This window comes from Antennarius striatus, chromosome 9 (genome assembly GCF_040054535.1).
Source record: "Antennarius striatus isolate MH-2024 chromosome 9, ASM4005453v1, whole genome shotgun sequence".
Lineage (NCBI taxonomy): Eukaryota > Metazoa > Chordata > Actinopteri > Lophiiformes > Antennariidae > Antennarius > Antennarius striatus.
In genome coordinates, this window is record NC_090784.1 from 688,794 (window position 1) to 715,131 (window position 26,338).

At 52.0% G+C, this 26,338-nt stretch overlaps 1 protein-coding gene across 5 annotated transcripts; it reads left to right on the plus strand.

The window, feature by feature from the left end:
- Positions 1-480: 480 nt before the first annotated feature.
- Positions 481-21,915, plus strand: cnot10 (CCR4-NOT transcription complex, subunit 10). 5 transcript variants are annotated; one of them, XM_068323840.1, is made up of 19 exons: positions 481-658; positions 3,631-3,722; positions 4,150-4,411; positions 4,486-4,633; positions 5,165-5,304; positions 5,530-5,610; positions 5,677-5,760; positions 14,113-14,230; positions 14,789-14,932; positions 15,258-15,463; positions 15,556-15,677; positions 16,262-16,441; positions 16,812-16,889; positions 17,956-18,069; positions 18,141-18,271; positions 18,349-18,381; positions 18,548-18,675; positions 21,005-21,080; positions 21,637-21,915. In XM_068323840.1, the coding sequence occupies exons 2-19, from the start codon at positions 3,709-3,711 to the stop codon at positions 21,786-21,788; spliced, it is 2,211 nt and encodes a 736-aa protein (XP_068179941.1). In that variant the 5' UTR covers positions 481-658; positions 3,631-3,708; the 3' UTR covers positions 21,789-21,915. The 5 variants fall into 5 exon arrangements, with proteins under 5 accessions (XP_068179941.1, XP_068179943.1, XP_068179942.1 ...); XM_068323842.1 differs by having other exon boundaries at positions 18,551-18,675; XM_068323841.1 differs by having other exon boundaries at positions 5,168-5,304.
- The last annotated feature ends 4,423 nt before the right edge of the window (positions 21,916-26,338 follow it).

Here is a 26,338-nt window from a genome sequence, read left to right on the forward strand (position 1 = left end):
AGACACAGTGACTGTAGTGAGACACAGTGACTGTAGTGAGACACAGTGACTAGTGAGACACAGTGACTGTAGTGAGACACAGTGACTGTAGTGAGACACAGTGACTGTATTGAGACACAGTGACTGTAGTGAGACACAGTGACTAGTGAGACACAGTGACTAGTGAGACACAGTGACTGTAGTGAGACACAGTGACTGTAGTGAGACACAGTGACTGTAGTGAGACACAGTGACTGTAGTGAGACACAGTGTCTTTAGTGAGACACAGTGACTGTATTGAGACACAGTGACTGTAGTGAGACACAGTGACTGTATTGAGACACAGTGACTGTAGTGAGACACAGTGACTAGTGAGACACAGTGTCTTTAGTGGGACCCAGCTGCTCTCTGGGGTCCAGATGGATGCTGACGCGCTGACGCCGCCCTGCCAGCAGGGGGCGGTGCTGAGCGCTGAGCCGATGAGAGCACCGCCCGGAGAGAGAGAGGAAGAGCGGAGCGGACCAACAGCTAACAGCTAGCCGTGTCGGTCTGAAACACGGACTGGTCTTCAGTCACACAGGATTTTAAATTCCTTTTCACCGGAAGCAGAACTGTTTCTAATCGGAGCTGCGAACATCGTGGAACCACCCAGAAGACACCAGGATGTCAGAACACCAAGGTGGGTGTGGTGGCGCTGATGCTAGCTAGCGTTAGCATTAGCTAGTCTGTGATGTCAGGGATCCAGCTTCAGCTTCAGCTTCAGCTCCATCAGAACGTTTGTCTGTTATTTTGTTATTTTGTTATTTTGTTACTTTTCCATTTGTGTTTTGATGCGGTGTGAAATAAACGTCATTCATTCATTCATTCATTGTGAATAAATGAGACCAGACCCAAAGCGGTGCAGGACATGTATGAGGACTGTAAGACAGTGGTGAGGTGTGTGTAGGTGTGACAGAGGAGTTCAAGGTGGAGGTGGGACTGCATCAGGGATCAGCTCTGAGCCCCTTCTTGTTGCTATGGTGATGGACAGGCTGACAGACGAGGCTAGACAGGAATCTCCATGGACTATGATGTTTGCAGATGACATTGTGATCTGCAGTGAGAGCAGGGAACAGGTGGAGGAGAAGCTAGAGAGGTGGAGGTTTGTCCTGGAAAGGAGAGGAATGAAGGTTAGCCGCAGTAAGACAGAGTACATGTGTGTGAATGAGAGGGACCCAAGTGGAAGAGTGAGGTTACAGGGAGAAGAGATCAAGAAGGTGGAGGATCTGAAGTACTTAGGCTCAACAGTCCAGAGCAATGGAGAGTGTGGAAAAGAGGTGAAGAAGCGTGTCCAGGCAGGATGGAACGGGTGGAGGAAAGTGTCAGGTGTGATGTGTGATAGAAGAGTTTCAGCTAAAATGAAAGGAAAGGTGTACAAAACTGTGGTGAGACCAGCGATGATGTTTGGTCTAGAGACAGTGTCACTGAGGAAAAGACAGGAGACAGAGCTGGAGGTAGCAGAGATGAAGATGCTGAGGTTCTCTCTGGGAGTGACCAGGATGGATAGGATCAGGAATGAGTACATCAGAGGGACAGCACATGTTAGAGGTTCTGGAGATAAAGTCAGAGAGGCCAGACTGAGATGGTTTGGACATGTCCAGAGGAGAGATAGTGAATATATTGGTAGAAGGATGTTGAGTTCTGAACTGCCAGGCAGGAGGCCTAGAGGAAGACCAAAGAGGAGGTTTATGGATGTAGTGAAAGAGGACATGAAGGTAGTTGGTGTGAGAGAAGAGGATGAGAAGACAGGGTTAGATGGAGGACACTGATTGGCTGTGGAGACCCTGAAGGGAAAAGACGAAAGGAAAAGAAGAAGAAGACCCAGGATGAGACGTTCTGGAGCCCCCCCCCCCTAGAGGGTCACCTAACACCTGTCATGAGGTTGTGAATCGACAGCTGTGTGTGTGTGTGTGTGTGTGTGTGTGTGTGTGTGTGTGTGTGTGTGCACCTGCTGAACCTTCAGTGTGGTTAATAACCAGTGAGGATAAACCTGTGTGTGTGAAGACATGTGGAGGCGACACACTCCTGTGTTTTACACAGACACACACACACACACACACACACACACACACACACACACACACACACACACACACACACTAGAGTGAAGGTAGACTGTTACTACTGTGTTCTCATGTCGTACTCCTGACGGTACCTGGTACCGTCTGATGTTTCTCCAGCGCTCCAGAGTTTCTGACTGTCAGCTCAGACAAACTGTTTATAAAACTTTATTTATAACCCTTCAATGAATCAATAGTTTTTCTAAACTGCAGGTATTCACAGAAAAGTTCTGTCTCATTCTGACACATATTGAAACTGTTTTTGATAATCCATTCTGGATTTCCCCACTGAGGGGTATGGACAGGGAAGCCCAGACGCCCCCCCCCGCCCCCCAGCCACGTCCACCCTCTCCTCTGGGGGGTCCCATGGTGCCCCCAGGCCAACCACCTCTGGCTCTTCTTCCAGACGGACAGTTCCTGGGAATGCCTCCAGGGGGCGCGCCGGAGCACCTGTGGTGGAGGCGCAGCGAGCTCCACCCTGAGCCTCTGCGGGGAGTCTGAGTCCGGCCCCTGACCAGAGGGGTTGTCCCTTCAGCCCTTCTGGTCCAGAGCTCAGGCCCCCAGAGCAGACTGGGGGCCAGACAGTGGTACATGGGGAGCCTGGCCCCGGGCAGAAGTTCTGTCTTTACCCCACAGACTGGTAGAGTCAACGTCAGCTTTATTGTCAGGTGTACCATGTCCTGTATGTACCGCATACAGCACAGATGTGACCCACGGTAAACAGGCAGTACAACAGGCAGTACAATAGGCAGTACAACACAGACAGTACAACACAGACAGTACAACAGGCAGTACAACACAGACGGTACAACAGGCAGTACAACTGACAGTACAACAGGCAGTACAACACAGACAGTACAACAGGCAGTACAACAGACAGTACAACAGGCAGTACAACACAGACAGTACAACAGGCAGTACAACAGGCAGTACAACACAGGTTGTACAACAGACAGTACAACAGGCAGTACAACAGGCAGTACAACACAGGCAGTACAACACAGACAGTACAACACACACAGTACAACAGACAGTACAACAGACAGTACAACAGGCAGTACAACAGGCAGTACAACACAGGCAGTACAACACAGGCAGTACAACAGGCAGTACAACACAGACAGTACAACACAGACAGTACAACACACACAGTACAACAGACAGTACAACAGGCAGTACAACACAGACAGTACAACAGGCAGTACAACAGGCAGTACAATACAAGGGATGGTTAACATCTCTATACACTCTTAATCTCATAGGGGAAGTGACGTGTGACCAGTCTCTGAGCTGACGGGGGGAGAGAGAGATAGGTAGTCAGGTGCTGGGGGGGACAGGGCAGGGTGAGGGTAGAGTTCAAGGCTGTGGCAGGGGGCAGAGCAGGGAGGGAGTTGAGCCTCCTGACCGCCTGGTGACAGAAACTGTCCTTGATCCTGCTGGTTCGTGCCCCAGACTCTGCAGTCTCCTACCTGATGGCAGCAGGCTGAAAAGTGATGCCCCCCAGTGGAAACCACCCCACATGACCACCTCTTCTTTCATTTTCTTGTTTCAGAACCCAGTGAGCCCAAGCAGGACATCCCATCATCTCCTGGAACGACCAGCCAGGAGAAGGAAGTGGCAGCGAGCGCTCATGAAGCCTTCCTGGTACTGAAATACTGAAACAGTCAGCTGTAACCCATCATAGACCTAGGCCTGTCTGTGTGGGGGGGTTGTATGTGTTTATTACGTTTATTCCAAACGTTCTGAACAGTTCTTGACCAGGCGTTGGGGGGGTCATTGGTGTTTGTTGGGGTCCTGCTCTGCAGAGGTTTGTGTCAGTCTCCTCGTTTTTAGGGCTCTGATGTTAAACTGAGTGTCGTCTGGTGTCTGTGGGCAAACATTTGTCGTGTGGTCTGAGTTTCTGCTTTAGCATGAAGCCCCCGGTCACTACAGGGCCCACTGATTTATATGCAGGTGTCATGGCCCCCACTGACTTACCCTACAGTGACAAATACAAAAAGACCACCGTTAACACGCACATGAACACTTTAAACCAACCGAGCTAAAAGGGCTTTTTGTTTGTGTGTCCAAGCAAGCAGTTGTGTTTCTTTAGGGACTGCGCTACTTTAGTGTTAACACGAGATGAAGTTCCGTCACGTCTTGAAGTTGTTGTACGGCGCTGCTCCTCTCAGGGAGGGCAGTACGACGAGGCCCTGAAGCACCTGGAGGCGCTGCAGGAGCTCAACAAGGACGACTACAAGATCGCCATGAACAAAGCCGTGGTCAAGTTCTACAAGACGGGTCAGACGACCACGAGCGCTCTGAAGCAGTCTCTGATGGCGATGAAGAACCAGGTAAAGATGGAGAGGTGCTGAACGTGTCCCAGTGACGGCTGCGTGACGTGTCATCACTTCCTGTCTGTGTCCAGGTCCACACATCGGAGGATGTGGACGGGCTGGACGACGTGGAGAACAGCCTGCTGTACTACAACCAGGCCATCATCCACTACCACATGAGGCAGTTCTCTGAGGCCATCGCCATCGGGGAGAGGCTCTACCAGTTCCTGGAGCCCTTTGGTACGTGGAGAACACCAGTACGACCAGTATGACTTGTGGAAGAGTTTATAATGGACGCTGGTACAACCCCTGTAGTGACCTGTGTGGAGGACGAGGAGTACCCGTTGTTAACGTTATCCTGAGTAGAAAACTGTGTTCAAAACAGTCTGATGTGAAAATATTACAGATTTTAAAATAATTAAATGTCCATTGGAGGCTTCTGTCCTGTAGGTACACTTGTGTTTGAGGGATTTTACTCCTGGGGGGTATTGTGTTTACGGCGGACAGATCAGCAAACAGGAAATGTCTCGTCTGACACAGAAGCTGCACAATAATACAAAAATAAATCAGAATCATTTCACGTCAGTCTCAAAGTGGTTTAGTCATGTGTGCTGAATTGTTTGCAGGGTTTCTGGGACCTGAGGTCATCTTGGGGGGTGTTCCTGTTTCACGCGTGTAGCACAAGCGTCCCCTGTGTTCAGACGTCGCTGACACGTGTGCTGGTTTTTCCTCCTGGGGTTTGGCCTGGAGTCATTGTGTTATTTGTCCTAGAAGAGAAGTTCGCCCAGGCGGTGTGCTTCCTGCTGGTGGACCTGTACCTGCTCACCTTCCAGCCAGAGAAGGCCCTCCACCTGCTGGCTGTGCTGGACAAACTGTCGGTGCAGGGGGGCAGTAAGAACGGCAAAGGGGAGGTGAGTCACGACACCGGGGGTTCAGAGAGGATCAGACACGCCTGGCTTACATCAGAGGGTTTACTGATTCATATTTACCATTGAGCAGTGCTTATTGATGAGCTTCAACCAGAAATAATTGAATCCAGCCCATAATACTGTCTAGGGCTACGGTTTGAAGATGTTTCTCGTCAAAAAACAATAAAAGTCCTTCAAACATTAATTGTGTTCTCTGCTGGTTTCCAGAACAACAGTTCAAACAAAGACTGGAACCAGAAGGCTGAGTTCACAGCACTGGTGGAGACGGCCAAGTCGAAGATGCACCAGGTAAGAGCTGACGTCTGAAGGTGTTCTCTGTCGGACGCTCGTGTGCTGACGCTCTGATTGGTCCAGTACAAGGTGAGGGCGTACATCCAGATGAAGTCCTCCAAGGCCTGTAAGAGAGAGATCAAGTCCGTGATGAACACAGCGGGGAACGTGAGTATCTGTTACTGCCTCGTGTCACCTAGTCCACGCCTGGTCCACACCTGGTCCACACCTGGTCCACACTTGGTCCACACCTGGTCCACACCTGGTCCACACCTGGTCCACTCCTAGTCCACACCTAGTCCACGCCTGGTCCACACCTGGTCCACACCTGGTCCACACCTGGTCCACTCCTAGTCCACACCTAGTCCACGCCTGGTCCACACCTGGTCCACACCTAGTCCACGCCTGGTCCACACCTGGTCCACTCCTAGTCCACACCTAGTCCACGCCTGGTCCACACCTGGTCCACACCTAGTCCACGCCTGGTCCACACCTGGTCCACTCCTAGTCCACACCTAGTCCACGCCTGGTCCACACCTGGTCCACACCTAGTCCACGCCTGGTCCACACCTGGTCCACTCCTAGTCCACTTCTAGTCCACGCCTGGTCCACACCTGGTCCACACCTGGTCCACTCCTAGTCCACACCTAGTCCACGCCTGGTCCACACCTGGTCTACTCCTAGTCCACACCTAGTCCACAACTGGTCCACACCTGGTCCACTCCTAGTCCACACCTAGTCCACGCCTGGTCCACACCTGGTCCACACCTGGTCCACTCCTAGTCCACGCCTGGTCCACACCTGGTCCACTCCTAGTCCACACCTAGTCCACGCCTGGTCCACACCTGGTCCACACCTAGTCCACGCCTGGTCCACACCTAGTCCACGCCTGGTCCACTCCTAGTCCACACCTAGTCCACGCCTGGTCCACACCTGGTCCACACCTGGTCCACACCTGGTCCACGCCTGGTCCACACCTGGTCCACACCTAGTCCACGCCTGGTCCACACCTGGTCCACTCCTAGTCCACACCTAGTCCACGCCTGGTCCACACCTGGTCCACACCTAGTCCACGCATGGTCCACACCTGGTCCACTCCTAGTCCACTTCTAGTCCACGCCTAGTCCACACCTGGTCCACACCTGGTCCACTCCTAGTCCACACCTAGTCCACGCCTGGTCCACACCTGGTCCACTCCTAGTCCACACCTAGTCCACACCTGGTCCACACCTGGTCCACTCCTAGTCCACACCTAGTCCACGCCTGGTCCACACCTGGTCCACACCTGGTCCACTCCTAGTCCACACCTAGTCCACGCCTGGTCCACACCTGGTCCACTCCTAGTCCACACCTAGTCCACGCCTGGTCCACACCTGGTCCACTCCTAGTCCACACCTAGTCCACGCCTGGTCCACACCTGGTCCACACCTAGTCCACACCTAGTCCACGCCTGGTCCACACCTGGTCCACGCCTGGTCCACACCTGGTCCACTCCTAGTCCACACCTAGTCCACGCCTGGTCCACACCTGGTCCACACCTAGTCCACGCCTGGTCCACACCTGGTCCACTCCTAGTCCACACCTAGTCCACGCCTGGTCCACACCTGGTCCACTCCTAGTCCACACCTAGTCCACGCCTGGTCCACACCTGGTCCACACCTAGTCCACGCCTGGTCCCCACCTAGTCCACGCCTGGTCCACTCCTAGTCCACACCTAGTCCACGCCTGGTCCACACCTGGTCCACACCTGGTCCACACCTGGTCCACACCTGGTCCACGCCTGGTCCACACCTGGTCCACACCTAGTCCACGCCTGGTCCACACCTGGTCCACACCTAGTCCACGCCTGGTCCACACCTGGTCCACTCCTAGTCCACACCTAGTCCACGCCTGGTCCACACCTGGTCCACACCTAGTCCACGCCTGGTCCACACCTGGTCCACTCCTAGTCCACTTCTAGTCCACGCCTGGTCCACACCTGGTCCACACCTGGTCCACTCCTAGTCCACACCTAGTCCACGCCTGGTCCACACCTGGTCCACACCTAGTCCACGCCTGGTCCACACCTGGTCCACTCCTAGTCCACACCTAGTCCACGCCTGGTCCACACCTGGTCCACACCTAGTCCACGCCTGGTCCACACCTGGTCCACTCCTAGTCCACTTCTAGTCCACGCCTGGTCCACACCTGGTCCACACCTGGTCCACTCCTAGTCCACACCTAGTCCACGCCTGGTCCACACCTGGTCCACTCCTAGTCCACACCTAGTCCACACCTGGTCCACACCTGGTCCACTCCTAGTCCACACCTAGTCCACGCCTGGTCCACACCTGGTCCACACCTGGTCCACTCCTAGTCCACGCCTGGTCCACACCTGGTCCACTCCTAGTCCACACCTAGTCCACGCCTGGTCCACACCTGGTCCACACCTAGTCCACGCCTGGTCCACACCTAGTCCACGCCTGGTCCACTCCTAGTCCACACCTAGTCCACGCCTGGTCCACACCTGGTCCACACCTGGTCCACGCCTGGTCCACACCTGGTCCACACCTAGTCCACGCCTGGTCCACACCTGGTCCACTCCTAGTCCACACCTAGTCCACGCCTGGTCCACACCTGGTCCACACCTAGTCCACGCATGGTCCACACCTGGTCCACTCCTAGTCCACTTCTAGTCCACGCCTGGTCCACACCTGGTCCACACCTGGTCCACTCCTAGTCCACACCTAGTCCACGCCTGGTCCACACCTGGTCCACTCCTAGTCCACACCTAGTCCACACCTGGTCCACACCTGGTCCACTCCTAGTCCACACCTAGTCCACGCCTGGTCCACACCTGGTCCACACCTGGTCCACTCCTAGTCCACACCTAGTCCACGCCTGGTCCACACCTGGTCCACTCCTAGTCCACACCTAGTCCACGCCTGGTCCACACCTGGTCCACTCCTAGTCCACACCTAGTCCACGCCTGGTCCACACCTGGTCCACACCTAGTCCACACCTAGTCCACGCCTGGTCCACACCTGGTCCACACCTGGTCCACACCTAGTCCACGCCTGGTCCACACCTGGTCCACACCTAGTCCACACCTGGTCCACACCTGGTCCACACCTGGTCCACACCTGGTCCACACCTGGTCCACACCTGGTGTACACCTGGTCCACGCCTGGTCCACACCTGGTCCACACCTGGTCCACGCCTAGTCCACGCCTGGTCCACACCTGGTCCACACCTAGTCCACACCTAGTCCACGCCTGGTCCACACCTGGTCCACACCTGGTCCACTCCTAGTCCACACCTAGTCCACGCCTGGTCCACACCTGGTCCACACCTGGTCCACTCCTAGTCCACACCTAGTCCACGCCTGGTCCACACCTGGTCCACTCCTAGTCCACACCTAGTCCACGCCTGGTCCACACCTGGTCCACTCCTAGTCCACACCTAGTCCACGCCTGGTCCACACCTGGTCCACACCTAGTCCACACCTAGTCCACGCCTGGTCCACACCTGGTCCACGCCTGGTCCACACCTGGTCCACTCCTAGTCCACACCTAGTCCACGCCTGGTCCACACCTGGTCCACACCTAGTCCACGCCTGGTCCACACCTTGTCCACTCCTAGTCCACACCTAGTCCACGCCTGGTCCACACCTGGTCCACTCCTAGTCCACACCTAGTCCACGCCTGGTCCACACCTGGTCCACACCTAGTCCACGCCTGGTCCCCACCTAGTCCACGCCTGGTCCACTCCTAGTCCACACCTAGTCCACGCCTGGTCCACACCTGGTCCACACCTGGTCCACACCTGGTCCACACCTGGTCCACGCCTGGTCCACACCTGGTCCACACCTAGTCCACGCCTGGTCCACACCTGGTCCACACCTAGTCCACGCCTGGTCCACACCTGGTCCACTCCTAGTCCACACCTAGTCCACGCCTGGTCCACACCTGGTCCACACCTAGTCCACGCCTGGTCCACACCTGGTCCACTCCTAGTCCACTTCTAGTCCACGCCTGGTCCACACCTGGTCCACACCTGGTCCACTCCTAGTCCACACCTAGTCCACGCCTGGTCCACACCTGGTCCACACCTAGTCCACGCCTGGTCCACACCTGGTCCACTCCTAGTCCACACCTAGTCCACGCCTGGTCCACACCTGGTCCACACCTAGTCCACGCCTGGTCCACACCTGGTCCACTCCTAGTCCACTTCTAGTCCACGCCTGGTCCACACCTGGTCCACACCTGGTCCACTCCTAGTCCACACCTAGTCCACGCCTGGTCCACACCTGGTCCACTCCTAGTCCACACCTAGTCCACACCTGGTCCACACCTGGTCCACTCCTAGTCCACACCTAGTCCACGCCTGGTCCACACCTGGTCCACACCTGGTCCACTCCTAGTCCACGCCTGGTCCACACCTGGTCCACTCCTAGTCCACACCTAGTCCACGCCTGGTCCACACCTGGTCCACACCTAGTCCACGCCTGGTCCACACCTAGTCCACGCCTGGTCCACTCCTAGTCCACACCTAGTCCACGCCTGGTCCACACCTGGTCCACACCTGGTCCACGCCTGGTCCACACCTGGTCCACACCTAGTCCACGCCTGGTCCACACCTGGTCCACTCCTAGTCCACACCTAGTCCACGCCTGGTCCACACCTGGTCCACACCTAGTCCACGCATGGTCCACACCTGGTCCACTCCTAGTCCACTTCTAGTCCACGCCTGGTCCACACCTGGTCCACACCTGGTCCACTCCTAGTCCACACCTAGTCCACGCCTGGTCCACACCTGGTCCACTCCTAGTCCACACCTAGTCCACACCTGGTCCACACCTGGTCCACTCCTAGTCCACACCTAGTCCACGCCTGGTCCACACCTGGTCCACACCTGGTCCACTCCTAGTCCACACCTAGTCCACGCCTGGTCCACACCTGGTCCACTCCTAGTCCACACCTAGTCCACGCCTGGTCCACACCTGGTCCACTCCTAGTCCACACCTAGTCCACGCCTGGTCCACACCTGGTCCACACCTAGTCCACACCTAGTCCACGCCTGGTCCACACCTGGTCCACACCTGGTCCACACCTAGTCCACGCCTGGTCCACACCTGGTCCACACCTAGTCCACACCTGGTCCACACCTGGTCCACACCTGGTCCACACCTGGTCCACACCTGGTCCACACCTGGTGTACACCTGGTCCACGCCTGGTCCACACCTGGTCCACACCTGGTCCACGCCTAGTCCACGCCTGGTCCACACCTGGTCCACACCTAGTCCACACCTAGTCCACGCCTGGTCCACACCTGGTCCACACCTAGTCCACGCCTTGTCCACACCTGGTCCACACCTAGTCCACACCTAGTCCACGCCTGGTCCACACCTGGTCCACACCTGGTCCACACCTGGTCCACACCTGGTCCACACCTGGTCCACACCTAGTCCACTTCTAGTCCACACCTAGTCCACACCTGGTCCACGCCTGGTCCACACCTGGTCCACTCCTAGTCCACTTCTAGTCCACGCCTGGTCCACACCTGGTCCACACCTGGTCCACTCCTAGTCCACACCTAGTCCACGCCTGGTCCACACCTGGTCCACTCCTAGTCCACACCTAGTCCACACCTGGTCCACACCTGGTCCACTCCTAGTCCACACCTAGTCCACGCCTGGTCCACACCTGGTCCACACCTGGTCCACTCCTAGTCCACGCCTGGTCCACACCTGGTCCACTCCTAGTCCACACCTAGTCCACGCCTGGTCCACACCTGGTCCACACCTAGTCCACGCCTGGTCCACACCTAGTCCACGCCTGGTCCACTCCTAGTCCACACCTAGTCCACGCCTGGTCCACACCTGGTCCACACCTGGTCCACGCCTGGTCCACACCTGGTCCACACCTAGTCCACGCCTGGTCCACACCTGGTCCACTCCTAGTCCACACCTAGTCCACGCCTGGTCCACACCTGGTCCACACCTAGTCCACGCATGGTCCACACCTGGTCCACTCCTAGTCCACTTCTAGTCCACGCCTGGTCCACACCTGGTCCACACCTGGTCCACTCCTAGTCCACACCTAGTCCACGCCTGGTCCACACCTGGTCCACTCCTAGTCCACACCTAGTCCACACCTGGTCCACACCTGGTCCACTCCTAGTCCACACCTAGTCCACGCCTGGTCCACACCTGGTCCACACCTGGTCCACTCCTAGTCCACACCTAGTCCACGCCTGGTCCACACCTGGTCCACTCCTAGTCCACACCTAGTCCACGCCTGGTCCACACCTGGTCCACTCCTAGTCCACACCTAGTCCACGCCTGGTCCACACCTGGTCCACACCTAGTCCACACCTAGTCCACGCCTGGTCCACACCTGGTCCACACCTGGTCCACACCTAGTCCACGCCTGGTCCACACCTGGTCCACACCTAGTCCACACCTGGTCCACACCTGGTCCACACCTGGTCCACACCTGGTCCACACCTGGTCCACACCTGGTGTACACCTGGTCCACGCCTGGTCCACACCTGGTCCACACCTGGTCCACGCCTAGTCCACGCCTGGTCCACACCTGGTCCACACCTAGTCCACACCTAGTCCACGCCTGGTCCACACCTGGTCCACACCTAGTCCACGCCTTGTCCACACCTGGTCCACACCTAGTCCACACCTAGTCCACGCCTGGTCCACACCTGGTCCACACCTGGTCCACACCTGGTCCACACCTGGTCCACACCTGGTCCACACCTGGTCCACACCTAGTCCACTTCTAGTCCACACCTAGTCCACACCTGGTCCACACCTGGTCCACACCTGGTCCACACCTGGTCCACACCTGGTCCACACCTAGTCCACACCTAGTCCACGCCTGGTCCACACCTGGTCCACACCTGGTCCACACCTAGTCCACTTCTAGTCCACACCTGGTCCACACCTGGTCCACACGTAGTCCACACCTAGTCCACACCTAGTCCACACCTAGTCCACGCCTGGTCCACACCTGGTCCACACCTGGTCCACGCCTGGTCCACACCTAGTCCACACCTAGTCCACACCTGGTCCACACCTAGTCCACACCTGGTCCACACCTGGTCCACACCTAGTCCACACCTAGTCCACGCCTGGTCCACACCTGGTCCACACCTAGTCCACACCTAGTCCACGCCTGGTCCACACCTGGTCCACACCTAGTCCACTTCTAGTCCACACCTGGTCCACACCTGGTCCACACGTAGTCCACACCTAGTCCACACGTAGTCAGGTGTTTCCCGCAGCGAATACATTTTAGGCCCATCGTTGCCATGACAACACAAAAAAAACAGACGCTGGTTTTTAAAGGTCCCGGGTCATTCCTGTCATTGGGCTGCCAGACGTCCAGCCTCTGTGTGTGGAAAGCTTTGCCCCAAACTGATCTGTGGTCCTCAGTACCTTTGATTGAATATTGATCAATGTTCTTCTGCTCTGTGAAGGTCTGTTTTAACAGGGTGTAGCTCTCAGCTCTGTCTCTCCTCCCCCCTCTCAGCTGACCAATCAACATTGCCCTCCCCCGCGCGTTCACGTGTGTTTGTTTACTTGCGCCGCTGGAACGCGCCTGCATGACAGATCAATCGATCGACATAGTCTTTGTAACTTCCAGTAACTTCAGCGCTACAGATTTCGCTCTAATTCTCGTGTTTTCCACTCTTGTTTTTCATGATATGTCGGTTGATTTCTAAGCGTGGACCTGCTTCGTCTTTGCTGAACAAAGACTTGTGGCTCATTGTGTAAACATGATCAGACCGGCCGGTGACATCATTGTTAGAGAGTTGATTGTTAGAGCCGTGTTTTCTGAACATCGTCATGGACAATGAGAGATGCTGGATAACACGGGAGCTAAGCTAATGAAACATGGGATTTTACCAGTAAGACCAAGTTTCTGTCTTGTGTTCTCGTGTGTATGTGTGTGTGTGTGTGTGTGTGTGTGTGTGTGTGCGTGTGTGTGTTCACATTCAGAACGATGTTGGTGGTAACAGTTGTCCAGACGTTTCTTGCGTCACATTAAGCTCAGATGAAGGGGGGCTGTTTTCTGACAGATAGACTCCACGTCTCAGACGTGTTCCTCACCAGTCATGGGTCGGACTGGGACGCGCTGCCCCCTGGTGGAGAACCCTGAGGTGGAGGTGCTCCTCCAGGAGAACGGCGTGAGAGAGTCCGCTCGTCCCCGTCCTCTCCTGTCATTGTGGGACTCGCTCTGCTTAAACGTGTCGATCGACACACGTGTGGTGACGTGTGGACGGAGACTTTTCTAAAAACAAAGTCGTGTGGATTCGTTTGTTTTTTCTAAGCGGAGGGAAAACATTGGGGCCGGCCCCCGTCTGTGTGGGCGTGGCCTCAGACCACAGGGGGGATTAGTTTGGTGATTATTAAGTTCTTGTAGACCAGATACTTCAGTTAAAAGTGTGTTAGTTTGTGTCCATGTGTATCTTCTGGAACCCCCCCCCCAGCATCTGACTGACCTGCGTTTCCTGTCCATCAGTCCACACCTTCACTCTTCCTCAAGAGTAACTTTGAGTACCTGAGGGGGAACTACCGCAAAGCAGTGAAGCTGCTGAACAGCTCCAACATCGCAGAGCATCCTGGGCCCATCAAGACAGGTGAACCCCCCGCCCCCCCGTGTTCTAACAGGTTTATGTCTCCTGACAGGCTGGTGTGGAACACATGCAGCTGGTCTGATTGTCTTCAAGGGACACGCAGATTTGGAGAAATAGCCCAAATAATTCAGAAGTTTTCATAGACAGCATTTCACTAAACTTGTGCTCCTTCTATCCAGACTCAGGGTCTTTGTTCAGGTGACGTTCCATTCTGGTGACGTAAGGGTCCTCTTTGTTACTGTGGACTGAAATAATGAGCTGTGACTCGTTTACACTCATTAACTGGCTTCTGTACATTAAATCTATGTAACCGATGAAATCAGTGCGAAAAGAAAGTGAGTGGCTTCTAAAGTCAATGTAAGATAAATAATGAATGTCGCTGTTTGCACGTTTATTCAGTTTGTGTCGACGCAACAGCCTTGGTGTTACTGTCAGGCAGGAAACCTGTTGAAACAGGCAGTAAGAAGGCAAACACATGACTGGTTTGTGTGTCTGTGTCATCCAGGTGAATGTGTTCGCTGTGACTTTGTTAGTGGATAAGTGGGCGTGTCTCTGTTCCAGGTGAATGTGTTCGCTGTATGTTCTGGAACAACCTGGGCTGCATTCACTTTGCGATGGGGAAACATAATCTGGGCGTTTTCTACTTCAAGAAGGCTCTGCAGGAGAACGACCACACCTGTGCCAAACTGGGAGACTGCAGCAACGGTAACGGGGTCCCAGTGGAAGCTGCTGGCTGGCTAAGCTAAGCTAGGCTAAGCTGTCTAAGCATGTGGTCAAGTTGTGTAAACTAAAGATGAATGTAGAATGTTTGTTCCAGCGTTTACAATCGAAAGCTGATTGGTTGATTGATCGATGCTCTTTCAAACAGGAAGTAAACTTGTCTGTTCCCCCTGGTCTCCAGAGACCACACTGGTCAAACGTCTCTTCAGTGGCGTTTCTCCCATAATGCTGATGGTGATGGGGTCCACGGATGTCCGTGGGGGTGTTGTGTGTCTCCAGCGGTAACACACATCTCTGTTTCTGTCCCCAGCGGTGAAGAAGTTCTCTGGTATCCCCATGTGTGCTCTGCTAGCTAACAAGCGCTACGAGCTGCTGTATAACTGTGGCATCCAGCTGCTGCACATCGGCCGTCCTCTGGCGGCGTTCGAGTGTCTGATGGAGGCCGTCCAGGTCTACCACTCCAACCCCCGCCTGTGGCTGCGGCTGGCAGAGTGCTGCGTGTCTGCCAACAAGGGGGTATGTCGTGGTGGATGGAGGTCCTCTCCGGGGCTCTTTTTGACACTACATGATTGTCCGTCACATGTACAGATGAGTGTTGGTGTTTCCAGGGGTCGGAGCAGGAGAACAAAGGTCTGCCCTGTAAGAAAGGGATCCTTCAGTCTGTTGTTGGCCAGGGCTACCATCGTAAGATCATTCTGGCCTCCCAGTCCACCCAGAACACCATCCACAGGTCAGTTCACTCAGCGTCCCCCTCCCTACAGAACAGTGCTCATCTGACGTTCACCTGTACGGCCAGCAGAGGGCAGCAGTGCTTTTCATTAACGGTTCCTTGTTTTCTCCCGTTTGGCACCCGTCAACCACACAATGAAACAGTTAGCAGTCGGTTTGCTGCTGAACACATCCCAGCCACTAGGGGGTGGTCATGTTATGTTTGATCAATGTTTGTGATGAAGAAGAAGTAGAAGAGCTACTTCAACATCACAACATTGTATAAATGTTTAAATGAGGAATTCAATTTGTAATGAGTTTAAAAAGAGATAAAAGCTATCAAAGAGAAGACATCAGTGTGTATTGTGTCCAGTCTGTCCACACCTGTTGGTCCAGCGCAGCAGAGAAGCAGCCCTCGACTCACCTGGTTCTCAAAAAGATTCCGTTTAAAGTAATAACTTCACTCAGGCGTGAGGATTTCAAACAGCAGAGACGACATGAGCCTCGCGGTTCTACGTCGGTGACAGGCTGCTGTTTCTGGCTGCTGTTTCTGGCTGCTTCTCTCCTCCCTGAATGACCCGTTGTGGTTGTGTGTTGTGTGGACAGCGAGGGCCAATCAGCAGCCATCCCAGTAGCCAGCATGGAGTTTGCAGCCATCTGCCTCAGGAACGCTCTGCTGCTGCTTCCAGAGCACCAGCAACAGGACGGCAAGACAGACACCTGCTCCAAGGCCGGCAGCCAATCAGGGAGCACGGAGACGGGCAGTGATGTCAGTGACGCCTGCAGGTCTGACACACACACACACACACACACACACACACACACACACACACAGACACACACACACACACACACACACACACACTCACACACACACACAGACGCACACACACACACAGACGCACACTCACACAGACGCACACACACACACACACAGACGCACACGCACGCACACACACACACACACACACACACAGACACACACACACACACACACACACACACACACACACACACACACACACACACACACCCACACAGACACACACACCCACACCTTTCTTCAGTGACTCTTAACATAAGCTGCCCAAACCAGAAGGTCTGTTCCAGCTGACAGGTGTGTACAGCAGGTGAATGATGTTGTGTTTGTTTCTAGTGCTAAAGGTCAGGAGGATAAGTTCCTGTCTGCAGCTCCATCGTCTCCTCTCAGGAAGCAGGAAGTAGAAAACCTCCGGTGAGAACACGTCTTCTGAAACCTGTAGTGTTGTTCTTTGTTTCTCTTCTGCTCTCGTTTCATCTGGCAGTTGTTCAGTAACACTACTAACTGCAGTAACACTGTACTAACTGGAGTAACACTGTACTAACTGGAGTAACACTGTACTAACTGGAGTAACACTGTACTAACTGGAGTAACACTGTACTAACTGGAGTAACACTGTACTAACTGGAGTAACACTGTACTAACTGGAGTAACACTGTACTAACTGGAGTAACACTGTACTAACTGGAGTAACACTGTACTAACTGGAGTAACACTGTACTAACTGGAGTAACACTGTACTAACTGGAGTAACACTGTACTAACTGGAGTAACACTGTACTAACTGGAGTAACACTGTACTAACTGGAGTAACACTGTACTAACTGGAGTAACACTGTACTAACTGGAGTAACACTGTACTAACTGGAGTAACACTGTACTAACTGGAGTAACACTGTACCACCTGCAGTAACACTGTACTAACTGGAGTAACACTGTACTAACTGGAGTAACACTGTACTAACTGGAGTAACACTGTACCAACTGGAGTAACACTGTACATGCAATTTCCTCCGGGATTAATAAAGTATCTATCTATCTATCTATCTATCTATCTATCTATCTATCTATCTATCTATCTATCTATCTATCTAACTGGAGTAACACTGTACCAACTGGAGTAACACTGTACTAACTGGAGTAACACTGTACTAACTGGAGTAACACTGTACTAACTGGAGTAACACTGTACTAACTGGAGTAACACTGTACTAACTGGAGTAACACTGTACTAACTGGAGTAACACTGTAGTAACTGGAGTAACACTGTACTAACTGCAGTAACACTGTACTAACTGGAGTAACACTGTACTAACTGGAGTAACACTGTACTAACTGGAGTAACACTGTACTAACTGGAGTAACACTGCACTAACTGCAGTAACACTGTACTAACTGGAGTAACACTGTACTAACTGGAGTAACGTTGCACTAACTGGAGAATAACTTCCCAGTAACGCGTCATGTGACTGTTGTGCAGGTGCTCCATCCTGGCCTGCAGTGCGTTCGTGGCGTTGGCGCTGGGAGACAACCTGATGGCTTTGAACCACGCAGAGAAGCTGCTCCACCAGCCCAGGCTGTCTGGATCCCTGAAGTCAGTGAGATCTGTCTGCTCTCATCAGATGTGTGTCCTCCTGCTTCTCACCTGGGGGGTGTCCTCTTCAGGTTTCTGGGTCATCTCTACGCTGCTGAAGCCCTCATCTCATTGGACAGGATATCAGACGCCATTGCTCACCTCAATCCAGAGAACGTGAGCGATGTGTTGGTTGGAGTGTCGACCAATGAGCAGGACCAGGGTATGAAGGTCTACACAGGACTGTTAGACTCAGGATGAGCTCTGGTTTAGTTAGTACTGACTGTGTTTCCCCAACAGGGTCTGACAAAGGAGACGAGACGGTTGAGTCCTGTGAGTTTAACTTAAAAACAATTCTACATCTGATCAGGAGATGTTTTTAAATTTGATGACACTGATATTATATAATTTGACTGAAATAAAGTAGTTTCACGAGTGACAAGCTGAGTTCATTAATCCAACACAAATGTAACGGCCAGTCCTGCTGTTGTGTGTCCAGCAGGGAAACAAACCCCCATGTGTTACCCCAGCAGTGTCACCTCGGCTCGGACCATGATGCTCTTCAACCTGGGCAACGCCTACTGCCTGAGGAGCGAGTACGACAAGGCTCGCAAGTGTCTCCATCAGGTAAGGCCTGAGAATGTGGGTTTAACATCACAGGGGGGCACAGGTCCTTTAACCTACCCTCCAAGTTACCCTTAGACAGAGTACAGAAGAAGAAATGGACTTTATTGATCCCTCTTGTTTATCTCACTCATGTTCATTTATATACATTTAGACGTGTACATACGTGTACACAGGCCCTCTAAACACACACCATCATCAGCAGATCCTCGTGTTGGAGTATGTCCTCCTTCTTGGTCCTGGTGGGTGTTCAGGTGCGCAAAGAGGTCAATCCTGGACCCACATACTTTGGTGCAGTGTGGACGTGGGTGGGCAGTGGTAGTTGTGGGTGTTGGTGGAACCTTATTGGTGGAGGTGGACTGAGGAGATGGTCATTCTATTGTGTGGCCCCTTCTCTAACAGCTTCTCTCCAGGCAGATGTGCTCTTTGCTGTAGCCCCCCAGGCGTTTAGAGATGTGTGGCACTTCCTGTAGTGGTCTATGATGTTGTTCTTGTACCTTTTGGCCTCCTGGAGCAGTTTCACCATGGTCAAGCTGTGAATACAGGACTGTTTTGGGTAGGAGATGACGTGACCAGTCCATCTGAGCTGGTGTTGGGCGGTGATGGCAGTGATGGTAGGAATGCCAGCCCCCTCCAGGACGCTGCTGTTGGTTGGTCCATCCTTACAGGTAATCCTGAGGATTGGTAGACCTGGAGTTTGGTCTTAAACTGAAGATCTCTGTTCTCCAACACCCTTGTCTTCAGTCTGGAGTATGTCCCACTGGTGCAGCTACGGCGGTGGTGGACCTCCTCATCGATGGCTGTAGGTCAGGGGGGTCAAACCCATTTTCACTGAGGGCCACATCAGTATAACGACTGTCCTCAAAGGGCCAGATGTAACTAATAAATGTAACTAAATGTAACTACATGTAATCTAAGCTAACGTTACAGTTGCACAGAACAAAATATGTTTATACTTGTTTTTGGACGCTCTGACCTTTTCTGCTCCCACAGGCCACACAAAATGATGTGGAGGGCCACATTTGGCCCCCGGGCATTGAGTTTGACTCATGCTTTAGATAATAGAAGGCTGCCAAGGTATGGGAATTGATCCACAATACACGTGTGTGTGTGTGTGTGTGTGTGTGTGTGTGTGTGTGTGTGTGTGTGTGTGTGTGTGTGTGTGTGTGTGTGTGTGTGTGTGTGTGTGTGTGTGTGTGTGTGTGTGTGTGTGTGTGTGTGTGTGTGTGTGTGTGTGTGTGTGTGTGTGTTAATAGAGGTCTTTGTAAAGGTGCTACTGTTTAGTTGTGGCTGGTAGCCAAACCAAGCTGTTTGCTCAGGGGCACTTCGGCAGCGCTCAGAGGTGAACTACCCCCTCCCACACTGAGCTACTGCCCCCTAAGAGGGTGGAGGTGGAAGTCGTTGGCCTCACAAATGGAATGCCACACATCCTGTCATCGGTTTTGTCATTGGCCACGCCCAGGGCAGTTTGGCAGCGTGTGATTGGTTGTCTGTTTACCTGGGCGTCAAATGAAAACATTGAAGTCCATCAGTGCTGCAGGAACCCGCGTGTCTTTATCGACTCGGGACAGACGTGACATCACGTGAGCCTCGTGTTTAGTGTTCGGATCACACGCGTGTCAGCGGTGTGACGGTTCAGTCGCCCCTCACAGGATTCCTTCATCCTGACCGGAGTTGTTCACATGTTGTTGGACATTGAAACCCTGAAAGTCCCCACAGGACGGGCCCTTCAGACCTGTGGGTTATTCTTTTTAGACAGGCTGATTTTTACAGTCACAAACCTGCAATGTTTTGAATGAAGCTGTTATTCACTGGAAGATGATCTGAAGTCTCGACGTCGTAGTACGTTGTGTCTTCCACAGGGGCATTCTTTTTATACCTGATGATAAACACAACAACGGCTTTAGGAGTATAAATTGTCCATTTTGGGTGAAATAAAAAAATTTTCTCTGTAGGATGTTGAAGTTTGTGCACAGATGGGGGGGATGAGGTTGTTAAATATGTTCTGAATTTCTCCTGAGCTGTCCATCAGATGAGAGATGAGCAAATACACACAGTCAAAGGACATGAAAGAGAAATCAGTTTGTCTCGACCCCCCAGGGAATGTGGGAATACTTTTGATAAATCTGACAAGGATCGGTCGTCTGTAACAGATCCCATTTGAAAGAAAAGACAAAGCAGCTGCTGAAGGAAGAAACAGAAGGGTGTCGTCTTTAAAGAGGACAATAAATATTTAAATATTGCTCTCATCACACAGCTCTGTCACGAGTTCATCAAGTTCATCACTGATACTCCAAAAGTTTTCTTCAACAACTTTAATTTACTTCAACAGGCTGCATCTATGGTCAACACCAAGGATACTCCACCTGAGGCCATCCTGCTGGGAGTCTATCTAGAACTACAGAACGGTCAGCTCCACCAACACCCACTGTAAAGTTAGTCACCGCTGGGCTGTGGTTTAACAGGCATAAGAAATGTTCACACGGTGACATCACAGCAACAGTCTTCTGTAACAAAAGTCTTCCCACAGAATGAAAGACTTAGTTCAGAGGTGACAAACACAAAGCTGTGACCTTTGGTTAGTCTTATTTAAAACATTAAGTTTCATCACTGTAAAACTAAATGGTTGAACTGCTTCCAGGATGACAGCTTGTGGCAGATATCTTAGGCAAGTTGGAATGCTGATGGTTCTCGTCTTCAGTCCAATAGCCTTTAATTTAGACCTCAATTTTTTAATTCTATACATTTTTTAAATGTATGAAAAGAGTTTTTGGACAGTATTGTGGGTCTACAACACATGATTTAGACTCCTTTTGGTGTGACTGTTTGTAAATCAGTCCAGGGATGAGCTTTAAACCCTAACAGCTGGATGAAGGATGTGCTTCTTTGGGTGAGGGTGAGGGTTAGGGTTCTTCGTCGGTGTGTGGCCTGTAAATAAGATGATTCTCTGGTCTGCTTCTCCAGGAAACACCCAGCTGGCCCTGCAGATCATCAAACGGAACCAGCTTCTGCCCCTGTCGTTCCAGAGAGTCTCCCCAGACTCACGGAAGAAACAGGTCCAGGCCTTCCAGTCCATCCAGCTGCCCTCCTCCTTCACACAAGTTCAGCGCAAATGAGCTCCCACAGGCCCCCCTGATGCCCCCACTAATGGGTGGGGCACGGGTGTGGCTGCTGAGAAGGCCTTCAGCTGACGTACTTTTTCTATCTGTTTGTTGTTTCAACAATGAAAATAAATTCTATTTACTGTAAGATGTGTGAGTCTTGTTGTAGAACTGAAGGAGCCTCTGGGATGAGAGGAGAAACGTCTTAAAGTCCAGTGGACTGATTTAAACAGCTGTGGAGAACTCTTTTACAAGTGCTTGTAGTGTCGCCATGAATGCAAGAGACATCCTGACAACTGAAATACTGAAATTCATTTCACACATTCACAGTCAAGTTCACCTTCCCTTTCATACGATAGATAGATAGATAGATAGATAGATAGATAGATAGATAGATATACTTCAATAATCCCGGAGGAAATTGCACACATCCACTGCTCAGGCATTACATGATGAATAAATACTGGGTAAACACCAGGGGGAAAAAGAAACGCTGACATCACAGGACAAACCGTAAGACATACACTACACTAACACACACTTGTAGCATTAACAGTACATATACTAAACTATAACTAAAATATAAACAGTATAAAATTAAATCCATTTAACCCCGTGCTGACGTCCCCCCCGCTCCTCCTGAGAGAGTCATTGTACCCCCTGATGGCACGAAGGAGGACCTCAGCCTCTCTGTGGAGGCGCTGTGTGACAGCAGTCAGTCGCTGGAGGTGCTCCTCTGCTGGGAGAAGGTGGTGTGAGGGGGGGGCTGGTGTTGTTCATGATGGCCTTAATTTTAGACATGGTCCTGCTCCCCAGAACTGTCTCCACAGAGTCCAGGCTCAGCCCGACCACTGAGCCCGCTCTGCGGATGAGTCTGTTCAGACGGTCCATATCTCTTTTCCTGGCCCCCCCAACCCAACACACAATGGCGTATGACAGCACACTGGAGACTACGGACTGATAGAACATGAAAAGGAGCTTAGGACAGATGTTGAAGGAGGCCAGCCTCCTTAGGAAGTACATCCTGCTCTGCCCCTTCTTGTACACACAGTTGGAGTTGAGTGACCAGTCCAGTCTGCTGTCTAGCTGCAGTCCCAGGTACTGATAGTTTTCTACCACCTCCACCTCACTGCCTTTGATGATCACCGGCTGTGGAGAGGGAGGTGCCCAACGGAAATCCAGCACCATCTCCTTGGTCTTGGAGACGTTGAGCTGGAGCTGGTTCTGTTGGCACCACTCCACGAAGTCAGCCACCAATGCCCTGTACCCCCCCCCCCTCATACAGCCACCAATGCCCTGTACCCCCCCTCATCACCCTCCCGGATACATGCCATTATTGCAGTGTCATCGGAGTACTTCTGTATGTGGCATGTATCAGAGTTGTGCTTGAAGTCTGATGTGTAGAGGGTGAAGAGAATGGGGGAGAGCACGGTCCCCTGTGGCGCCCCCGTGCTGCTGGTCACCATAGAAAACAAACAGTCCCCCATACGGACGTACTGGGGTCTGTCCATTAGGTAGTCCGTGATCCAGCTCACGAGGTAGGGGTCCACAGCCATGGAGGTCAGTTTATCCTGCAGGAGCCGGGGCTGGATGGTGTTGAAAGGCACTCGAAAAGTCAAAGAAGAGCACTCTGACGGCACAGCCCCCGGCGTCCAGGTAGGAGAGCACACGGTGGAGGAGGTACAAGACAGCATCGTCAACCCTAACCGGTACTCAATTAAACACATTATCACGTCTACCGAATCGCCGCCGGAAGGACTTAAACCCAAGAATATTAAATGACATCGCAGTTCAGAGTGACTCTAACCCCACAATGGTACTTTACCGGAAGGACTCCAACCTTCTTGTCTTCTAACTAAACCGATCTTACAACATCTCCTTTAATTTAGTCAGTCCAATTGCAGAAATTTGTTTCTTTCAACAGGTTTTCTGCTTACCTTAGTTAAGGTAACCAGTGGCCACTGGGAGATGAAGAACAATGTTTTGGACCGGATCATCCGAGGTCGTCGTTGCTGTTCACGGCCGCTGTCGCCGCTGTCGTCACAGAGTTGACGATCCTTCGTCTCCCCTTCTCACCATGTGGCGCCAAAAACTGAAGCAAAGTCTTTTCACAGCTTCTTTATTCGGTGGGTTCTTGTTATTGAGGTAAAGTAGGAGACTTAGCCGATCGTCATAAGTTTAAAAAGTTTATTCCTGACAACAAGTCTAAACAGATATCCAGGCTCTCCACAGTCCCTGACTGCTGGTACTACACGGGTCTGACACCAGACGCAGCTGAAGAACAGCAATTCTATCTTGGCCCGGTCAGATTTAAACAAATCAGTTTAAGATTATACATGAGGGGATGTGGTGTCTTCTGGACCAATCAGATCGTGACAGGTTTCCGGCTGCATCTTCTCGACGTAGTTTCCGTCTCCGGTCTCATCCTGATCACCCCATAAGTGTGAAGACTTCCATAAATGGAACTGTTACCTTGTGTGTGTAGTATATGTGTGTGTGTGTGTGTGTCAGATTAGATAAATTTGCCTACGTCCTCCAAATGGAACTGCCTCTGCAACCGTGTGTCTGTATGTATGTATGTATGTGTGTGTGTGTGTGTGTGTCTATGTGTGTGTGTGTATTTATGAGTATGTGTCAAATTAGATGAGTTCAAGTGTGTGAAAATTTACTGAGACAGAGTGATGGAAAAGTTTATTGTATGATTAAAACTAAACACTTCTGCAGCCAGCAAATTAAGGAATAGCATGTATTTACATCTCTTGAGTACCCTGAAAATAGTACCTGACTAGTGCATAGCTTTGACTATAGATCAAAGCTAGCGCTTTGATCTATGGTTTTACGCTGGCCTTCTCCCTCGTCTTTGTGCTGGTTCTCAATAAACAGGTCCTGGTTATCAAAGCTGTTTAAATCAGTCCACTGGACTTTATCAAAGTTTCTTGAAGACGTTTCTCTTCTGGGCCAAGAGCATGACTCAACACAGAAGAGCCATCAGGTCAGGACTCAGCAGTCTGCCCCCCCCCAAGGAAGAGGGACACTCATTTCAGGACACAGATGTTCAGATCCTGGACAGGGAAGGTAAATGGTTTGAGAGAGGAGTGAAAGAGGCCATCCACGTCAAAGTGGAGAAGCCATCTCTGAACAGGGGGGGGTCTGTGACATCACCTTTCTCCCATTTACAACCATGTCCTTTCAAAAGCAAGCCTTGATACACGCTTAGCAGGAACGCCCCTCCCCTACTCGACACACGCTTTAAAGCTTTGATACGGAATGTCACATTACTAACGGTAGCAGTGTGTGCCAACGGCCGGGATCAGAGATACACACTGAAAGTTCCTCACGAACTGTTGAAGTCAGCTAGCATTTGGCTAACTAGTTAGCTCCGCTTCAGTCGTGTGTGTGTGTCCTTGCTAAAGGTGTATCCTCATCGTCATAGTGAACACAGCTGTGTGTGTCCACACCGCTCACTAACAAACAGCCTCAGCCGTTATTTACAGCCTAACAGATTTTCACTGTCACCAGTCAGGGGTTACGTTCAGCTGACATGAAGCCTGATGAGAAATAATCCAGACATGAAGAGGGTTTTCCTCGCTGTAGGTCAGCGGATGCAGAGCAGGGAAAACAGGGACGGCGCTCAACAGTCAGTTCAATATAAGAACTCCAACGCTTTGGCTTACCTCTCCCGTGTTTCATTTAAACTGCGTTATTTTCGCTCCCAGCGATCTCATTGTCTGTGGCGATTGTCAGGAAACAGCTGTAGTTACTTCCTGTCTGTAAACATCTGTTGTCATCTCCACTGATTTTTGTCCCATTAACAAACACTGTGTTTACTGGTGGTTTCAGTAGGACCAGCCCATGTAGTGTTTACATAGTGAACAACGGAGTCACGTTCAGCGGACTGAGAAAGTGTCTCTACGCCCAGCGCAGAGACATCAACAGTGATGAACGAGAGACAAACACCAGGAAAAAAGAGCCAAATACGTAATAAAGTCACTGAAAGTTAAAAAAGTTCCAAACGGAACGCAAGTGCACGAACGTTCACGTGGGGGCATGTAGACAAAACGCATGTGAGCCAGAGGGGGGAGGGGGTGTAGATAGAGGCAGCTCAGAGGGGGAGGGGGGTGTAGATAGAGGTAGCTCAGAGGGGGAGGGAGATCTAGATAGAGGCAGCTCAGAGGTGGAGGGGGTGGAGACAGGGAGCTGAGAGCTACGTTCCATTAACACAGAGCGTTTGGGGACGGAGATGATTTGATCAATATTCAATCAAAGATATTGATGACCATGGATCAGTTTGGGGCAAGACATTTCAAACACAGTGTAGGACGTCTGGCAGCTGAATGACAGGACATACACAAAGCAGAATAAGGGCGCTTTAAGACGGTGTCTCTGCTGAGGGAGAAGACAGACCTGGAAACGTGAGGTAATACGATGGACATGTAGCAGGACAGAGAAGTTTTATTGTATTTAATTCTGAGTTAAAGTTGTCCTGGATTACAGTCATAGATTCATGTTTGTTTTTTAACCTTTATCGTCTAAACTTACACCCACTGCGTCTGATTGGTCAGCCA

What these genes read in the sequence shown, in the direction of transcription:
- cnot10 (XM_068323840.1), top strand. An exon ending in TGATGGCGATGAAGAACCAG is followed by an intron (nt 4,412 to 4,485) that starts GTAAAGATGGAG and finishes GTCTGTGTCCAG; the next exon opens with GTCCACACATCGGAGGATGT. An exon ending in GTAAGAACGGCAAAGGGGAG is followed by an intron (nt 5,305 to 5,529) that starts GTGAGTCACGAC and finishes GCTGGTTTCCAG; the next exon opens with AACAACAGTTCAAACAAAGA.